This window comes from Podarcis cretensis, assembly GCF_951804945.1.
Source record: "Podarcis cretensis genome assembly, chromosome: 1".
Taxonomy (NCBI): domain Eukaryota; kingdom Metazoa; phylum Chordata; class Lepidosauria; order Squamata; family Lacertidae; genus Podarcis; species Podarcis cretensis.
This window is the reverse complement of record NC_137170.1, coordinates 102644094-102663254: the sequence shown is the minus strand read 5'-3', so window position 1 is coordinate 102663254 and position 19161 is coordinate 102644094. Positions and strand designations below refer to the sequence as shown.

Below are 19161 nucleotides of genomic sequence, written 5' to 3'. Positions count from 1 at the left end.
AGTATTGGTTATCCTCTTTTAGTATGATGGGGGAGTATTTGTCTTTATGTTATTGCAGGGCAGGATGAGTAGAAAAATGACAAATAAGCAAATCAATAAACCAGGTACTGTAAAATCCCCTAAGCATTGTGTACTGACTTATGGAAGAGCATATGTGAAGTTTTGTGCAGTCTTTTGGTCAGCATATCACATTGTTACATAGCTTACATAGATGTGTGTTAAAATAATACTCTAAAGCAGGCATGGTGAGCTTGCAGCCCCAATCTGGCCTGCTAACCTATATCTGACTACTTGCCAGTTCCCTGACAAGTGTTGCCCATTTTATTGTTTCAGTGGTGGCTTCAGCCGCTTCTGAGTACTGCAGAAACAAGAAGGAGCGCACCAAAGTGTTCCATGTTTCGCAATTTCTCGTAAAACACTGGAACAGATAGAAGCAACCCTTCCTGCATCCAGAACTCTCTAACCAGCTCACAATGGTTCCCTTACTCTGCGCTACATCACCACAGTTGCAATGGTGGCGGCTTTCTACTTGTCACCACAAAAGTGCTGTGGAAACTGCTGCAATTACCCAGCATCACTGCAGGCTATGACTGAGAGGTGGCAGTAGGGGTGTTTGTGCCATTATGTACAGAGACTGCTTATGAGCGGCATGTGTGTATGTAGGCTGCATGTGTGGAGCGTTTGTGTGCTTTAAGTGTGGTCTGGTGATGAATATGTCGTCTTTGTGCAAGAGTGTCTGTGCATGCGCAGTTCTAAAGACCAGAAGTATGAAAGGTCATCAGTGTCAGTATGAAATTTCAACCAATTCCCATTTTGACCAATGAACAAAAAAGTTGACTTTGGTGTGAATGTGTTCACATTGCTGCTCGTTATTTCTGTGTGAATATCCAGTATGTCCAAAAATAATATACAGAATGCAAAAACACAGGGGAGCCAACCTAGAGCCAACCTTATACAGTGGTACCTCTGGCTACGAACTTAATTCGTTCCAGAGGTCCGTTCTTAAGCTGAAACCGTTCTTATCCTGAGGCGCACTTTCGCTAATGGAGCCTCCCACTGTGCGTGCACCAGAGGCACATGATTTCCATTTGCATCCTGGAGCAAAGTTCACAACCAGGAGCAGCTACTTCCGGGTTAGCAGAGCTTGTAACCTGAAGCATTTGTAACCAGAAGTGTTCGTAAACAGAGGTGCTATTGTACACGTTTACTCAGAAGTAGCTCCCACTGTGTTCTGTGGGGCTTACTCCAAGCAAAGTCGACATAAGACTGATGCCAAAGTTATGACTTTCTTGGGAACCATGGGAATGAGTTGATCACATCTAGCATAAGTTTCATGGTCAGCACTTAAAATCATAGAACTGTAGAGTTGGAGGGTCATCGTTCTCCAACCCCTGCAATGCAAATCTCAACTAAAGCTTCCATGGCAATCTTTGCTTTAAAATCTCCAATGAAAGAGAATCCACCATCTTCTGAGGGAGTCTGTTCCACTGTCGAACAGCTGTTAACATCAGTACAACTTCATGTTGTGCAAGTACATACTGCAGTGTTCTACACAGCAGCAGTGAGGAAGCAGACAGAAGGTGGGGATGGGTAGTAAGACCACCTTATCACAGAGAGAAAGGCTCCACAAGATTCCAGAGCGCACAGATCTACTGCTACAATCTTCTTAATGGTATCAAAGTATTCAGGGAAATAATTTAACCACTGCAATTTATCATGTTAGGAGTCGGTTTTACATCATTTACAGTTAGCCTGCCTCTGGAAAACCTCCCCCACCTCCTTGTATTTCCTCCAAGGTTTACAAAGCAGACCTCCCACAAATTGGAAAGTGCTTAATTCTGATTTTAAGGGAAAATCATGTTTTTTTTATAAGAATAAGTTGTCCCCGGCCCTTGACAACACATGTAAATGGCACGGTTTTACAGAACGAAATTGTATTTAATGCAGCTTTTTTGCGCTTCATGACTGTAAACCTCTGGCTGGCTGAGGGCGTTCATCATGGAGCATGTCAGCATAACCAGGTTAGTGCTCTCAGATTACAAATTAGCTCCATCCTCCTTCATCTCTGCTATATATTTTTGACAAATTATGAAAAGAGTGCTCCGTAATGGGAACTTTGTCAGCAGAATCCAAATGAATCAAACCTGTGAGGGAAACCATTCAATAGAAGCAGTTTAAAATGTTTAAACAATGTGGCTATAAGATCATCATTTAAACCAAGAGATAGTCTCCGCATACCTTTCCAGCAGAGCATGACACTTTGAAAATTGGTGTAGAGGCCTTTGACAGTACTTCTGTCATCAATGTTTCTTGGCAAAGCCTGCAGGAATCCTAGGAGGGCCATGTATAACTAACCATACAGTAACCTGCACGACATTAAATATTATATTCACTCCTTCCCCAAACAGGTCTTTTGAGAGTGAACCTGGATTTTGTGCTATTTTAAAGACAATATATTTCATTCTATAACACAGCATTCTTCAGCTTGGTGCCCTCCAGCTGTTTTGACCTACAACCCCCATGAGCCCTAGTCAGAGTGGAAGTTTATGCAATAATAAAGTTACTAATCTAAGATGCCACAGGACACTTTGTTGTTTTCCCTTTTTCATAGGAAAGGTGACCCAGAAACTACAACTAATCCAGAATGCGGCAGCCAGACTGGTGACTAGGAGTGGCTGCTGAGACCATATTATACCAGTCCTGAAAGGCCTACATTGGCTCCCAGTATGTTTCTGAGCACAATTCAAATTGTTGGTGGTGACCTTTAAAGCCCTAAACAGCCTCGGCCCAGTATACATGAAGGAGCGTTTCCACCCCCATCGTTCAGCCCAGACATTGAGGTCCAGCGCCAAGGGCCTTCTGGCGGTTCCCTCACTGTGAGAAGTGAGGTTACAGGGAACCAGGCAGAGGGCCTTCTTTGTAGCGGCGCCCACCCTGTGGAATGCTTTCCCATCAGATGTCAAGGAAATAAGCAACTATCTAACTTTTAGAAGACATCTGAAGGCAGCCCTGTTTAGGGAAGTTTTTAATGTTTGAAGTTTTATCCTGTTTTTAGTCCTCTGTTGGAAGCCACCCAGAGTGGCTGGGGAAATCCAGCCAGATCGGTGGGGTATAAATAATAATTAAAAAATTATTTTATTTATTATTATTTTTACTATTATAATGCAAAGACATTCCAGTGCCAAAATTGTCTAATGCCGTACCCATGATTCTGAGATCATTTGGATGTGTCTTCAGATTACTTTGTGGATACATTCATGTGATGGTTACTCAGAATATCTTTAAATGCATGAATACAGATGTACAGGGTATAGCATTTTTGTTATAAAAGCGATCTCCCTTCGATATATAAGATCCCATGATAATCAAATTGCTACAATCTAATTTCTACATATTTTTGCCAATAAAAATCTAAAGTTGCACAAAATATTCACTTGATTCGTAAGGAGAAGGAATATATACAATATTTATAAAAACCATTTAATTATTGAGCATGTTCACTTTTTGAGTCTGCTTATTGCCAGTGCTTTCCCCTATGTACCAAGGCTTCACTACCACCCTTAAAATTGATTAGGATTTTACTTATAGAATGGTGACAGCCAAATGGAAAGCATAAAATAAATCATGACATCACAACAGTGTTGTAAGCCAGTTAGATTTGGCTATATGCTGCTATCACTGAAGTTGTGCAGAATGAGCCTATTCATGACAAATGCTTCCTAAATCTTCTCTGCAACAATCTCTTCGAATTGCCAAAAGAGGGCATGCCTCTTGATATCACTGAAAATATTTGTGGAAAGTCATCCAATCTTTGGCCAAGCCCTGCCTTATAAAAACTGGCTTCTGAAAGATTTCAGTATCCAAAGCTAGGATGACAGGTTTCCCATGTTTGGAGTGGCATGTACCAGAATTTCAGGCAGACTCAGAGGCTAGAGCCTCCTCAGTTATGAAGGTGCTGTTATGTTGCAAGCCACATGAAGTCAGAGCAGACACCAAGATCTCCAAAGCCGTCTGAAAGGATGCAGTTAGGCAAGGCTTCAGCCAGATGAAGCAAGCCACATTTTGGTTCTGCATACTCAAAAAGTTGGTTGATGGGGACACAAAGAGTTTTGAAATTATGTTATGGGCTGGATACCACACACAGGGTACGCCCAGATCTAGAGTACTAGGAGATGATTGGAATCTTTATCAAATATAAGAGATGGAAATCTAGATGAACATTAAAAAAACTCCACATCTCTCTTCTGTGACTAAATATTTTAGCTCTTCCTACGATAAGAAAACAACCAGAACATCTTTTCCAATAATGAAAACAATAACTGTTCCTGAGGGAATAAAGAAAGCAAAAGGGTTTTGATTTATTAGCAAAAGAGCACTTGAGACTTCTACTTTTTTATGTAATGGGAAGGGGGATGGTGGTGGTAGGCAAAGATGTACACAGCACTCCTAACCTCCTGTTATGACAGTTTATGTTTCCTATCCAGCTTATTTAGCTCAAATGTCTGGGAAATAGACACAATTACCACCTTATGGAATGCTACTTAACTTTAAATGCTCCCTCCTGAATAGAAACCCACATTGTCCTCTCAAAGTTTATTCCAGTTTCTCAGGAATTGCTCCCTCAACAGGCTTCAGAAATGTTCTTGTTCATCATTTAAAAATTTCAGCTAATGAAATATTTTTTTATTATAGTAAAGAAAATTCCCATATAAAGAGCTGTTCACAATAAGTTGTTAAAAGAGGCAAAAGAAAAAGAAAAAAGAGAGCTGCATTCTATGCCCTTATACAGCTTTAATCATTCACTCTTTCAGCTGTTATCAATTTAAAACCAATGAAACTCCCACACTGAGTCCATTTGAGCAGTCAATTTTAATATCTTGAGGCATCTGTAGTTATTCTGAATTGGCTGCAAAAGCAGAACTAACAACTTAAGCTCTAACCATAAGTCTACATCAGGCTGGTAACTCATACATCAAACACCGACAGTTAGTCAATACTATAGTATGAAAAAACCAACAACCATTTTTAAGAAGAGCAGTATATTCACAATGTGTTCGGCAGCATGGTTCGCATTATGAGTTGCTGATATATGCACATAAAAACCATCCATTTGAGGTAGTAGTGGACATGACAGCTTTGTATGTGGATATAAAAGGAGACACAAGGAAAGGATGGGAGAGCCATTCTGAAGTTCTGAGGCATGTAATATGATGATTACAGCTGCAATGAATTGCCTGCCCTGCTTAAAAGAAGCAAAATAGAGTTTGTAGACATGACACTCTTCAAGGATTAGAAGGGTAACTCTTCCCAGGCAACCCCACAGTTTATGTGGCAAAAAGGCAAAAAAACAAAACAAAACAAAAAACAAAAAAAAAACCTTGTGTGTGCATCCATTAATTATCCATTGTGCTCCCCCCCCCTCTAAAATAATGTTTAGGGGTAGTCTCATTTTTCTACTCATATTGAAATACTGCCCTTCAATGAGGCCAAACTTAGATTCACAAAATGTTTAGGGGTATGCATCCCCCTGCATCCCCCCCCCAATGGACTGGTTATATCCCACCTTTCCCCTGAAGACATGGGGGTATTGTTCATGGGGTCATCTCTTATATGTATTATCTTAATATACTGTGAAGTTGAGCTGAAATTTTGGTTAGCTAAAAAAAAAAAAAAGGAAATAGCAATGGGGAAAATTGTTCTCTCTCTTCCTACCCCCCACCCCTTTCTTAACCATCTTGTTTAAGTTGCAGCAAGTGTCATTGGATCTCATACTGTACTCAAAGAACATTTCTGTGGAAGTGATGTTGTTCCAGGAGCGTTCCTGGGGGTGGGTGGGATAGCTGCGCCAAAAGAACTGGAATATAAAAGTATGTCCTTAAAAATGTGGGTTGCTATCTATTCTGTTTGAGGCTTGGGGTTTTCATGAGAAGAGGTGACAAATACCAAAGCCTTGCCCAGGCCCAAGGGCCAAGCAAATCAGTGGGCCTTGCTAGCTGAGTTTGGGAAGATGCTATCTCAGCAAATATTATGTCTTCTGAGGTCTTAAAAAGGTGGGCAAAGATGGACCTTCCAGTGCTTCAACCTCTCTGGGAGAGCTGCTTTGAAGAGCCAGTAGTCTTTTCTGTAGTCACATGCAGTAGTCACATGCAGTAGTCACATGCAGTCACATGAAGGGCCAGTAGTCTTTTCTGTAGTCACATGCTCCTCCACATGCAGCTGCTGGGTGACCTTGGGCTAGTCACACTTCTTTGAAGTCTCCAAGCCCCACTTACCTCACAGAGTGTTTGTTGTGGGGGAGGAAGGGAAAGGAGATTGTAAGCCGCTTTGAGACTCCTTTGGGTAGTGATAAAGTGGGATATCAAATCCAAACTCCTCCTCCTTTTCTTCTTCTTCTTCACATGCTCCTATGAGGTTGTGGAGCAGGAGAAGCTGTAGGTGAACCACCCTCACTTAGAGCATGGCAGAGGTGCCACAGCCTCAGATTGGTGCAGCATAGAAGGGGGTGCTGTGGCTCCTCCCAAGTCAAGTGACAAGTGAGCGTAACAGAGTCCTCCTCAGGTTTCGTGACTGCAAACTTCAAGTCCAATACACAAATGGCAGGTAAATCTCCAGGACTGGCATTGCCATGCAGCAGAATGAAGTGACCTGTTTCAGGCTTCCATAAGCACAGGGAAGATGGTTGCAAGAACTGGTGTCTGTGATGGTGGACAACCCAAAGGGGAGAAGGGTGAGCTTCGTATCTAGCGGACCAGCCCTGGAGTACTACCAAATGCCCCATTCATAACCAAGTGTCTGGCAACAACACTGAAGTGTGTCTGTCAGCCAGCATTTAATGGCATTTGGGGCAGTGATGGGGAATGTACAACCACAGGCCTAATTTCATATAGCCCCTGGATGCTGCACTCTTGCTCTTTGAATCACCTCCCTGGGAATCAATTTTGTGCGAGAGAGATTGAGGAGGGAGGCAGAGAAAGAGACACAGATGCCAAAGAGTAAACCCAAGGAGTGGAGCGGGGCAAGGTTGTGAGAAGGCTAACATCAAGACTAACATCAAGGAACACAGCTGATGCGTTGCTCTGCATACAGAATTTTGCCACAGCTTTTATGTATAGTTTGCTGTGGTTAATGCACAATTGTTTTTAAATAGCTTTGATTTGATTTGCGTTTTTAATGCTATTCGGAGTACTTTGGGCACAAAATGTGGCAAATACATAAACAGACATTTTACAAAATGTTTAACTCTCACTTCAAGTTTTATGCCTTGCAAAAATAGTTAGTAGGAATGTTATCTCCCTTGAAGAATAACTCTTGTAATAAAAAAGGTATGCAAATATGCTCCATTCTAAACTTTTCTGCCCTACCATGAAAAAATGAAGACAAAACAAAACCAAAAAAATGAAAAAAGTGTGGAAATAAACAATTCCTCAAGCCATTTAATTCACCTATAAAAAATTAAATAGATGCTTTCTAGGACATGAAATTTGGCCAACTCTTTTATTTTTAATCTGTGTCGTTCTATTTTGCTACTTAAAAATGTTTTAATACAAGCCTTAAAAATTAACATTTAAAAGCGCTTTCTGTCAGGGTAAGCATTGCAACTGCATTTTCATAACATTTTAACAGATTAAGGGATAAACTCAACTGAAGACAATGAAGGAACCTTATCAAATGAGCATTTCACATAGACTTACTGGAGACTGGAATTAAGCTCTGCTAACGAATCTTAACTCATTTGCATGGCCAGAACCTAATCCTAATGAAACTTCATGGTAGAAAACTAACATGCTTTTTCTTCTTGCAACATTCCTCTGCTATTAAAACCATGCGCTTAACAAAAGGCCCCAGAACTGTATGGCAGAGCATGATACGATATGATTTGAGCATGGAACACACAAGACACCTCTATGCTAGCAAATCAGCATTCTAAAGCAATCCTGTCTAAAGAAAGATGTACATCTGCTCTTCCTTCAGAGACACATTAAAGGATGGATTTGAGTTATGCTAATGAATCTGGATTTGTTAGGAAGGATCACATCTGATCCCTATGTAATACCAAAGGAGATTCATCAGCTACACTTTATTAAACTAAAAAGACGAAAAAACCCAGAAATGAAAAGACAATAAATTAGAGCAGAAGACGCAACTATCTTACTTCAATATTCAACAAAATAAACTGCAGTGATGTGTAGCAGGCCTGCATAACTTATCATTCACCCACCCCAAGTCCCTCGTGTGGCAGCCAGCAAATCCTCCTCTTTTTACAGTTACCTGGCATGCAGCAAAAACAACTGGAGGACCACTATGCACATGTGGGTCACTGATTCTGCAGGCCTGATGTAAGGAAAATCATTTGTCAAACAGTCTGAGAACGCTTTGGAACACAGGATTTGGGTCATCAGGTGATCAGACTGCATGAATGTTGCTCATATGTTTAGAAGGTTAGAGGACGTAAGGGGTCGGCTCACATTTCACTTTAAACTGCAGTTTAAAATAAATGATAGTTTATGATGAACAATGTGCTGGTGTATGCTGCTCAAATCATGCACGTTTTGCTAGTTTTCTGCTCCTACATGTCCTCAGATTAGGGCAAACAAACCATGCTATATAGACCACCTCAGTTAGCTTGGTCAGCAGGGGGGTTGATACACCAGCAGCATCTCAAATTTATCTCTCTGGCTCTGCACCTGGTGCAAACGTTCTGAGCCCCTCTAAAGATCAAGATATTTTCTGGTACATAAAATGATACCTCTATGGACAATGGCGCCCCCACACTCAACAGGGGCAGATCTTGGGGATCTTTTGTAATACGGCATCCTGTACAGGGCCAAAATTTGGCACCCCAAAATGGATCTTACCTTAAACTAAGTTCTGTGTCTATTGTGTCTTTATTTTGGGGGTGGTTTTAGGGGTCTTCACACGAAACTAGAGGGTTCAATGGATAAGCTACCAGGAACTTTTGGAAGGGGGCGGGGGGCTGAAACAGGATATCTAGGCTTCCACCCCAGAAAATATAATAATGTAATATAATTAGTATACTTAATATACAGTCATACCTTGGAGGTTGGACAGAATCAAAAACCAAAGCTCCTGCAGCCAATCAGAAGCCGCAGAAGCCCTGTAGGACGTTTGGCTTCCAAAAATAGTTTGCAAACCAGAACAGTCACGGGAGCCAAAATGTTCGAGAACTAAGCTGTTCTAAAATCAAGGTATGACTTTCATCCTCCCCCAAAAAGCTGAACAACTCTGGTCAATCCAATGGGTAGATCACTGCCAGTTTATTTATAGTGGGAGTAGATCGTAGTCTCTTGGAAATCAGACACCCCTGTTCTAAGACATAACATTTTGAAAAATATTGTTGTAGCCATATCATGTGGTTTTTAGCCTTTTATCATATTTCACTTATAATAACTATTGTTTATGGAGTATTCTACACTTTCCACTTAAACTGAGATGAAAATGGGATAGCATCTGTTGATCCCACAACCAACCCAATTTGCATTTGTTGATTAGAAACTCTGAACAGAGGCTACACACATACAAACTGTACATACATATTCTCTCTTCTTACAAACTGTACCTGGGTTGGTTAGAAAGGCGACTATAAACTGGCTTTTGTACTATTGGCCTAAGTTTGCCTCCGGTATACTATAATTCAGGAGGAACATGAATAAAACTTAAGCGAGAGAACTCATAATTGCATTAACACAGTGCTCATGAATCCAGTGGTGTTCTGTTAGTGCAAGTGGCCAATGCAGTCATTATACAAAACTTCAATGTAACAAAGGCAGGCAAGCTGATGAATTGCTAACTTTACACTGTTTGATCTTCCATATTTCCCCTCTGTGGAGCTGCCCTCATTTGCACTGGTTGAAGCCCTTCCATTAGTTCAAAATTGCTGGAATACAACCAGAACATCCTGTGTATAAAGGCTGTGCACAGCTGGTGCCAAAGAGCTTTTAACTACCTAATTTACATGAGCAGTTGTGGTTTTAACATGTATTCATTGGTGGCTGGGCAAGTTTTATACACAGAAATTGAGAAAATTAGATAAAAATCAACCTTTATAAAATACCATAAGCCTTTCACAATATCTGAACATGTCCACAAGATGAAAACAGTAGCAGGGACAGCATTTTCTACTGAAGTATTATTCCAATCATAAAAGCAACTGCCCCAGCTGAGGAGATCCACCATGTATGGGGTGGAAAATTCATGAGGCTAAGGGATTGTCCCATATATTCCCATGAGCCAGGTAGGCATTATACACAGAATACATACGGGAATAAAGCATATCGGCTCCACCAATTTCCATTAGTTGATCAAAAGCTCTGGACTGAGCCTACGTACATACAAGCCACGCACACATATTCTCTCTTCTTGAAATCTGAACCAGCATTTTTGTAGAGTGCTAATCTTGCACACAGAGACAATGTGCACACAGTTTTAATAAGCACAGATTGTATTTAGAGTCCCAAATCAACATGTGGAATTTGGGCAAGCCCTCAAATATGATCCCACTTCTCCATATCCCCAAATATCCAATGGTTGGCTGCTGTCAGAACAGGATGCTGGATCCAGCAGGCTCTTCATCTGTTCTTATATCACATAGTTGGGGCTGTAGGCAACCCCCTTTCAGGCCATCTTGGGGAACAAAGAGGTGTATGCATGTGAATGTATCTTTTAAGTTTATGTCCACTGTGTTTACATCACAGCAAACACCATTTTGGTAGGTAGAAATTAAACCTTTGACACTCAGAGAACTCCTATCAACTCGTATGGATAATGTGAATCCCAACAATTTCCACACACTAAGCAACCATGGTGCTAAAGGCGTCTCTTTTGCTATCTTGTTCCTCGTTTCAGTGACTTAATTCTCAGAGCAGGCACCACAAACGTACTGAAGTTTGGGGTCAGACCTCTTTCTGTCATGCAAAATGTGGCATGCCTCAAGTATGCATAACATATAGAAATATAACCCTTCCACATGTTAAACTTAAGAAATCTACTTACGTTTGGGTTTTCTTCAACATAACTGGCTAGAAAGACTAACCAAGAAACCTAAGGGCATGGCCAATACACATGCAGACATATTTTGTCACACAGGAAGGTTTCAGCATGTGGTCCAACGCAGCCTGCTTCCTTTATTCCCCCTCCCCAGCTGGCCTCTGACACACACAAAAATGCAGTATGATGCCTATTGAACAGACCAGCAGATATTTGCATACCTATCATTTCCCATGAGACCCAAGAGCTAGTGAAGGGTGGAGGGAGAGAGAGAAGGAGAAATGGGGTTTCATTGAACCTAGTACTCATCTCTCCAGTTTGTATCATTTTTTAAAAAGCACTGTAACAATACTTTGAAAACCACTGTAAGTCAAAATAAATTATTTTAAGAACTGTGGCCAGGTCAATGAAACAGGAATACTCAACAATTATACACACATGTGAGCGCAAGCGTGCACAAACACATACACACAGAGAGAAATAAAGAGGACACGCACCTTTAATGATCCCCTTTTCTTGCAACGTTTTCAGTGAAGGTCTTCGAGTGATAAACTTCTTTAGTCTGCTTTTAACTCGGTTTTTGTCAGTTGTATCAGAAGTGCTGTAGTTCAGCCTGAAAACTGAAAGAAAAAAAATCAAAGAAAAAATTAACAGGATGTTATGTTCCAACATAGAAAGCTTTGCTGGATATCTTTGGGGGAAACTGACTATATATTCTGTCCAGCAGTCTGCTATGTGGGATGATCCAAAAAGAAGCTGATTAATATTATTTTGAATAAACATTGTGAGCTGAGAGAGTCATATTAGTAATGGTTCATGTTATTGGACAGCTATCAATATACTTGTGTAAATTTTGAATGCATACCAAAAATTTGTATCTCTAGCACATATGGTTCTCCACTTGCAAATTAAAGTGTGCTATTTATTATTTCCTAGGCAAATAAAATGGTGGGTTGGACAATATGATAATACTGGGAGAGGTCTGATTCTCTGTGCCAAGTATGGAAAAACATGATATATCCAAAGCACTGGTACATAAAAGAAATACTTCATATGGAAGCAAAATCCTATGCATGCTTACTCAGAAAGAAGTCCTATGTTCCAAGTAAATGTCAGAATGAATGAAATTCCAACTAAATACCAGAAAGAACTTGGTAACAGTAAGGGTTGTGCAACAGGACTCCCTAGGAAGGTGGTGGACTCTCCTTCATTGGAAAGTTTTAAAGCAGAGGTTGGATGGCTATATGTCATGGGTGCTTTAGTTGAAATTTCTGCATTGCAGGGGGTTGACCGTCAGGGTCCCTTACAATTCTATGATACTATTCTTTGGAACCCAACTCTCAGCATAGCAATGTAGCTCTTCAATATACAGGTAACTTGCATCTTATGTGGGGGTTACATTCCTGGACATTGGGCATATAAGAAAAATCCCATAAAGCCAGAAACCCCTGGAACCAGGCCCTCTGCCTGATGGAGGGCTGCTTGCCCAGCTTTGTGAAAGAGGCACTAGGGCTCTGGCAGCTCTCTGGAGTCCTTGTGTCACCTTCCCAAAGCCCAATGAGCACTTCCTCGGTTTGGGGAAGGTAGCACAAGGGCTCTGGGATGCTTCCAGAGCCCTCTCACCACGTTTCCAAAACCAGGTAAGCCCACAATTGCAGTTCTGCATAGGTGGGGGGTAGGAACAAATAAATGGAGATTGGGTTTACCCCCGCAAAGCTACAATCACATAGGTAAATTAAGCGTAAGCTGTGAGTTACCAGTAAACCCTAAGGAATCTGAGATAACAAGGTTATGCGTCATCCATGGTGCACCCTTAGGTATGACCTCTTTTAGATTGGAAGGAACAAACAGTAAACAAAATTTTGATATGGCTTGCTTAAAGACAAAAAATAAATAAATCACCATATGTGTATGTGTGTGTGGTTTAATTTTTATCCCCTCTCCACAAGGATCCCTGCAAATGATAGCTCTGTGAAGGGCTAGAGAAGGAAATGCCACCAAACTACAATTTGCATGATGCTTTGGGGAAACCATGACACCACGTACAATTTTGGTGTATGTATGCTTCCTGCACTACCTTTGTTGACAAGGAAGAAAGAAAAGGGTATCATCTGCACATATGAACAGATTTCTTTTGTGCAGATCTAGGAGTCAAGATCCAGGGCACCATACAACATTCCTGAAAGCTTTGTAATCACTCTTAGCACAGATTGTGTTCCAAATGCATAAAGTCCTATTTCATTTTCCCTGCAAGTAAGCTGCCCAAGATACAACAGGTTGTGAACCAAAATTAGAAACGCATTACTGGACTTCTTTAAAAAGAAAAGAAAGAGCATTTGTTAAGAGGGGACAAATGAAATGATACATTTAAAATATGCCCTGTCCTCAAACCAGGGCGAGTTCACAAAGCCTACTTCACAAGAGAATTCAGGGATACTGTGCTATATATTACAAATTTGTCAGTAAGAATCAAAATAAAACATTTTCTTTTTCACTTTGCTGCTCTCTAGGGATAAAAACATGCCAGATTTTTTCATTTTAAAATAAATACAACATACCCAATTAAGGAGAGCAACATTTAAACACATGCCTATGATAATCAGAGCATACTTTGCTTCTGATTTCACTACTGATTTGAACAGAGGACTGTTCCATTTTCCCACAGCACTGAACTGACCCCACACATACTTTTACAAGTTAGTAATCACAAAGGACATATAAAAGGACACTTTTACTGGAACATTTGCAGCATGGGACAATAATCCATCACTTACGAAAAAATAAAATTCACATTTTTAGTGGTAGCATTCTTAGGACGATATATCATAGAATACAGAGATTAGTGTTAAATTAATGGCTGGCTCTTTTGTTCATGTTCTATTTTGGACCTTCTGGGTTCAAATGGGAACAACCCTTGGCAGTGATATACTAAAATTCCAGGGCACTCAGCCTTACTGTATAAAGAGAAATAGAAACAGCATTTCTGATGCTACAACCTTGGTGGCATGAGGGAAATGTTATAGAAAATGCTATCTATTCTCTATGGACTGGATTCACCTAACAAACTCAGTCAGTGGGAGCCTTGTTAAAGAGCTTCTGCTTGTGCAAGAGGGTTTTCCCCACCTCCCCCTGTGCCCCCTGAAATTGGCTTGGGGGCAGGAAGAAACCCCAGAACAGTGGGGCGGGATTGTTCTGTCTGGAAAGTTGATATGCTTATGCAGCAGATGGAATGTTTGTAACAGCACAATGTTGAGTTCCACCCCAGTTGTTTAATTGCTTTTCTTCACTTTGTAAAACTTACATATCTGCACATATAATAACAATGCATACAGACCTAGGTCTAAATAGAGCCCACTTACATATTTCATTAAAATGAATGGGACTTCAAAGTGCTTATGTTTCATTGGGCGGCATCCATGGCACAAATTTCCTAGATAAGCAGTTGTACTACTTCAAGTGTGCCAAGGTAGTCCTTGCTTAGTAGCAGCTCCCTTATCAGCATCTACATACTGCACAATGACTTGCCCACAGTTTCAAGTGATTATGTCGATAAACTAAGGTAAGTCACTCTGTAGCACCACCAACAGCTCCCTGCATGATCTTTTATGTTCCCTCATTATGGTCTCTTTCTGAAGAACTTTTATTTTGCAGTTTACAAAACATTTACCCTAAACCCCATGGGCTTACCACCTGTGATTAATTCCTGCCCAGTACGACGTTCTCTTAGTACTTTAGGTGTGTGTTGAGAGCATTGGTTTTTGAAGAACTATCCATTAATGACTTTCTGAACTGTGACAATGGATATTGACAGTGCTTGTCAGACTAAAGCACTATTGATTGCTTCACATCATGTGTATAGCAAAAACAATTTCTTTCAAGTGCTGCTTTTCTAACTGAAATACATTAGAGCAGCGCTGATCAGTTCATTACGATGCCCAAAATTATAGCATGTAATGCATCCGAAAAGAAAGGATTCAGGAAACACACACACCTCTTGTGTAAGAAGTTGCTGCAATTCAATGTTGTTTATTTGCTATTTTGAAAGAAAGAAAGAAAGAAAGAAAGAAAGAAAGAAAGAAAGATGGCAAACCTCAAAGCGCTTACTCCAGCATAGCCTCATTATGACTAAGGGGTTTCCAGGAATGTCATTAAAATGATCAAGCACATTGTCATAGAAAGTCTCTTTTACAGCCAACTTTTCCTGGCATTAGCCTCCTTATCCCACCTCAGGTACAATCAATCACCATGAAATTAAAGTGACCCGTGCAAACAACATTAGAAGAACTGGCTAATAGAACATGTTAAAATTGTTAAAATACTTGGAAGAAAAGAAAAGCCTTCACCTGCTTCTGAAAACATGTTAAAGTGGGTGCCAGGCAGGCTTCTCTGGAAACTGTTTTGGAAAAGCAGGAGGATACCATGAAAAAGCCTTCAGAGATTATCTGTGGCCCAGAGAGTTCCATATGGGAAGAATCATTCTTTCAGATTCTAGGGAAACAAGCCTTGCCAGGCTTTAGAGGTTAAAACCAGGGTCTGGAAACATACTGGCAGCCAAGGCAGCTGAGTGAGAACTTTTGTAGCCTAGCACGATCCGGTGATCTGAGGGGTGAATGGATTTCCACCTGTCTTATATAACTGCTGACTCTGGCCAGACTTCTTTCTCTATCTAGGTTCAACTGCTTACAGATGGCCCAAATCTGTCCTTGGAGCCCTCCTTGAGTCCACCTTGCAACTTGTCTATTTGCCTCAGTCTGACACTCAGCCACTACATCTAATCAACATTTTCTGCCCACCACACTCATTACTGATTGGGGAAACAAACCAAGTGTGTGCACCCCAATGTATTTTCAAATACATACTGATGACAGAACAACAAAACCACAGTGCAGTCCATTGCAGTTATTTGGGGAAAATAACAAAAAATGGCTCAACTAGGAAGTTCTACTCTGTGGCATGGCCAGTATGAACTAAATAATCCTCCATTTTCAAAAGCTCTAGGGCTGAGAACCCCTTGGAAAGAAGAGGGAATATAAGATACATGTGTCCATCTTGTCTATTTAAGTCCCATTCCAGCTACCATTCAGTTGGCCTGATATCACCAGAGCCTAGATGGTATGAAATGTTGGAATACAAACTACATTTTGCTGCAGGTGCCAAGAGAAAAACCTTGGCAGGCCAGAAGCTTTGCCTTGTCCCCCCTTGACTATGACTACCCACTGACTGTAAATGATTTTTACCCAATGGATCTGTGAACTTCTAACCTGAGAACACACATCAGACGCCATTTCCTCATATAGCAAAAGCCTTCTATGTGCTGGAAAGGATGCCAAATCTTAGTTGCCCGCGCAAATCAATGCTGACACATAATCAGCATTTATCTTAATTAGCCCTGAAATATGTGAGAAGAGTGACAGTGTGACACATATCACTGCACAAATATATCAGCAGCAAGTTAAAAAAGAAAGCAAAGAGAGAAACATGTTTGTGGTTGACTGGGGGACACTCTGAAGACCAAGGCCTGGTCATCGCACAACTACATTGTTAGAGAGTCAAAGGTTGCAATATAGCTGAACTTAAATCATTCTGAATGTGTCCGTATGGTCTTTCTGTACAAGAGGTGCCCACAGCTGCCTAGTAGAATTGTGGAAGTAAAGGGAGGGAATTGGACAATGATATTATGTGCCGAATCATTTTATAGTAATATGAAAACAACTTAATTTTCAATATTGCTATTCTATGTCTTGTGGCTATGCAGTAAAGACTCAATAAAATTATGGTGAATTGTATTTTTTGGAGGAAAAAAACTTTTCTCCATGAAATACTTAGTGGGTTTTTTTGTTGATTTTTTTGTTTTGTTTTGCAGATCTGGTTGTCATTGCTGCAAGAATAAATTAAAGTATGTGACTTCTGAATACTACTGTCCCAGATATACTCTTTCTTTCAAGGTATGTTCATTTTGGTTTGGGTTTAATTAGAATGGATTGCATTTCAGGAATTCATTACTGAAAAAAATTTCTCACATAGGAGAGATTGCACATAACCAGTAGCACACGTACACAGGATAACCCAAACTTCAACAATTTCCGTCAAATGCTAAGGGGTTCAAATGCTAAGATTAGAAAAAGCTCCCTGTCTCAGAGCTAGTACAGATATTACTACAACTGTTCTATGCACAAATAACTGCTCTGGCATGACCATGGGCCTTTTTCAGGTGGAAACCTCCCCCCCACCCTGCTTACTACATGCTTACATGTATGCTGGGACATCGGGAAGGTGGCCAGCAGGAGCTAACCCCTCTTGCTACTCAGTGAGTGGGAGCAAGGCTGCTGCCGGAAGCTCTGCTTAAGAAGGCTGAAGCCAGCTGGTTCTCATCAGTGCCTTCCCCTCTGTGTCCTTGAAGGCTGATTAGCTGCAGGTGGAGTCACTCTGCCTTCTCCTCTTCAGGCTGCAATTCAACAGGCGTAGATAACTCCTGGCCCATGATAATGTATCTTCTTCTTCTTCTGAGTAGCTTTTCATTTCAGGCCCAGGAAGATCAACTAAAGCACCTATGATGGGTGGCCATCCAACCTCTGCTTTAAAACCTCCAAGGAAGGAGAGTCCAGCATGTTTTGAGGGAGTCCGTTCCATTGTCATAGAGCTCTTACCATCATAAAGTTATTCATGGTGTTTAATCAGAATCTCCTTTCTTGTAATTTAAATCCATTGGTTTGAGTCCTACCCTCTGAAACAGGAGAAACAAGCTTGCTCTATCTTCCATGTGATAGCACTTTATATATTTGAAAGTGGCTGTGGCGCTGTGGGTTAAACCACAGAGCCTAGGACTTGCCAATCAGAAGGTCAGCTGTTCGAATCCCTGCGACGGGGTGAGCTCCCGTTGCTTGGTCCCTGCTCCTGCCAAAATAGCAGTTTGAAAGCACGTAAAAGTGCAAGTAGATAAATAGGTATCGCTCCGGTGGGAAGGTAAACGGCGTTTCCGTGCGCTGCTCTGGTTCGCCAGAAGCAGCTTAGTGATGCTGGCCACATGACCTGGAAGCTGTACGCCGGCTCCCTTGGCCAATAAAGCGAGATGAGCGCCGCAATCCCAGAGTCGGTCACGACTGGACCTAATGGTCAGGGGTCCCTTTACCTTTATCATATCTTCTCACAGTCTCCTTCTTTCCAGGTTAACCATACCCAACTCCCTCAAACGTTCATCATAAGGCTTGGTTTTCAGACCCTTGATCATCTTCGTTGACCTCCTCTGCACAAGTTCCAGCTTGTCAATATCCTTCTTAAATTGTGATGCCCAGACTTGGACACAGTACTCCAGGTGTAGTCTGACCAAGGCCGAATACAATGTAGTATTGACTTTCCTTGGTCTGGACCAGGCATAGGCAAACTCAGCCCTCCAAATGTTAGGGGACTACAACTCCCATGGTCCCCAGCTAACAGGACCAGTGGTAAGGGATGATGGGAATTGTAGTCCCAAAACACCTGGAGGCCCGAGTTTGCCTATGCCTGATCTGGACACTATATTTCTGTTGATGTGCTGCCTCACACTGTTGACTCATGTTAAAGCTTGTAGTCTACTAAGACCTGAGAACCTATTCACATGTACTACTGGAAAACCAGTTGTCTCCCTTCTTATATTTGTGCAGCTGGTTCTTCTTGCCTAAGTTACATGTTGGAATATTCTAGAAGAAACTTGTAAATGGTCTTGAACAAGTTGCTAGGCAACAGAACATTTCCCCAGCAACAGGTGTCCTTATTAGGGCATGCAAACAACTAAGTCTGGGTCAGTGTAAATAAGTATGTGAATGAGTCAGCATTAGGTCTCTGGCCGGATGGCTAAAAGAGAAAATGAGTATGTTTCTTTATTTGATTTTTCCTTTTCTTTATTAATGACCAGTGTAAAGTTTTGTAAATAATAAAGACTCTGAGAAACAGAACCAAATAGTGCTTATTCCTGTAATGGGAATTTCACTAAGAGATAGCTGGAATGCTGCTGCTGCTGCTGCTGCTGCTATAAAGAAGTAAAAGATGCAATAAAACTTTTCCGTAAAAAGAAGTCTGCTGCAGAAAGAAATTAAAACCCAAGAGTAGATGCTCACACACCAACATTACATTAGTCCTTACTGAATTTCATTTTGTTAGTTTTGGCCCAGTTTTCCAATC

At 41.1% G+C, this 19161-nt stretch overlaps 1 protein-coding gene across 12 annotated transcripts in view; it reads right to left on the bottom strand.

Annotated features, from left to right (window-relative positions):
• The window catches only part of ARHGAP15 (Rho GTPase activating protein 15), a 386745-nt gene that overhangs the window by 155078 nt on the left and 212506 nt on the right, over positions 1-19161 (bottom strand). For all 12 annotated transcript variants that reach the window (XM_079994046.1, XM_079994052.1, XM_079994048.1 and 9 more), the window contains one exon: positions 11502-11624. In XM_079994046.1, the coding sequence (XP_079850172.1) occupies positions 11502-11624 (123 nt within the window). The remainder of the gene's footprint in view (positions 1-11501; positions 11625-19161) is intronic.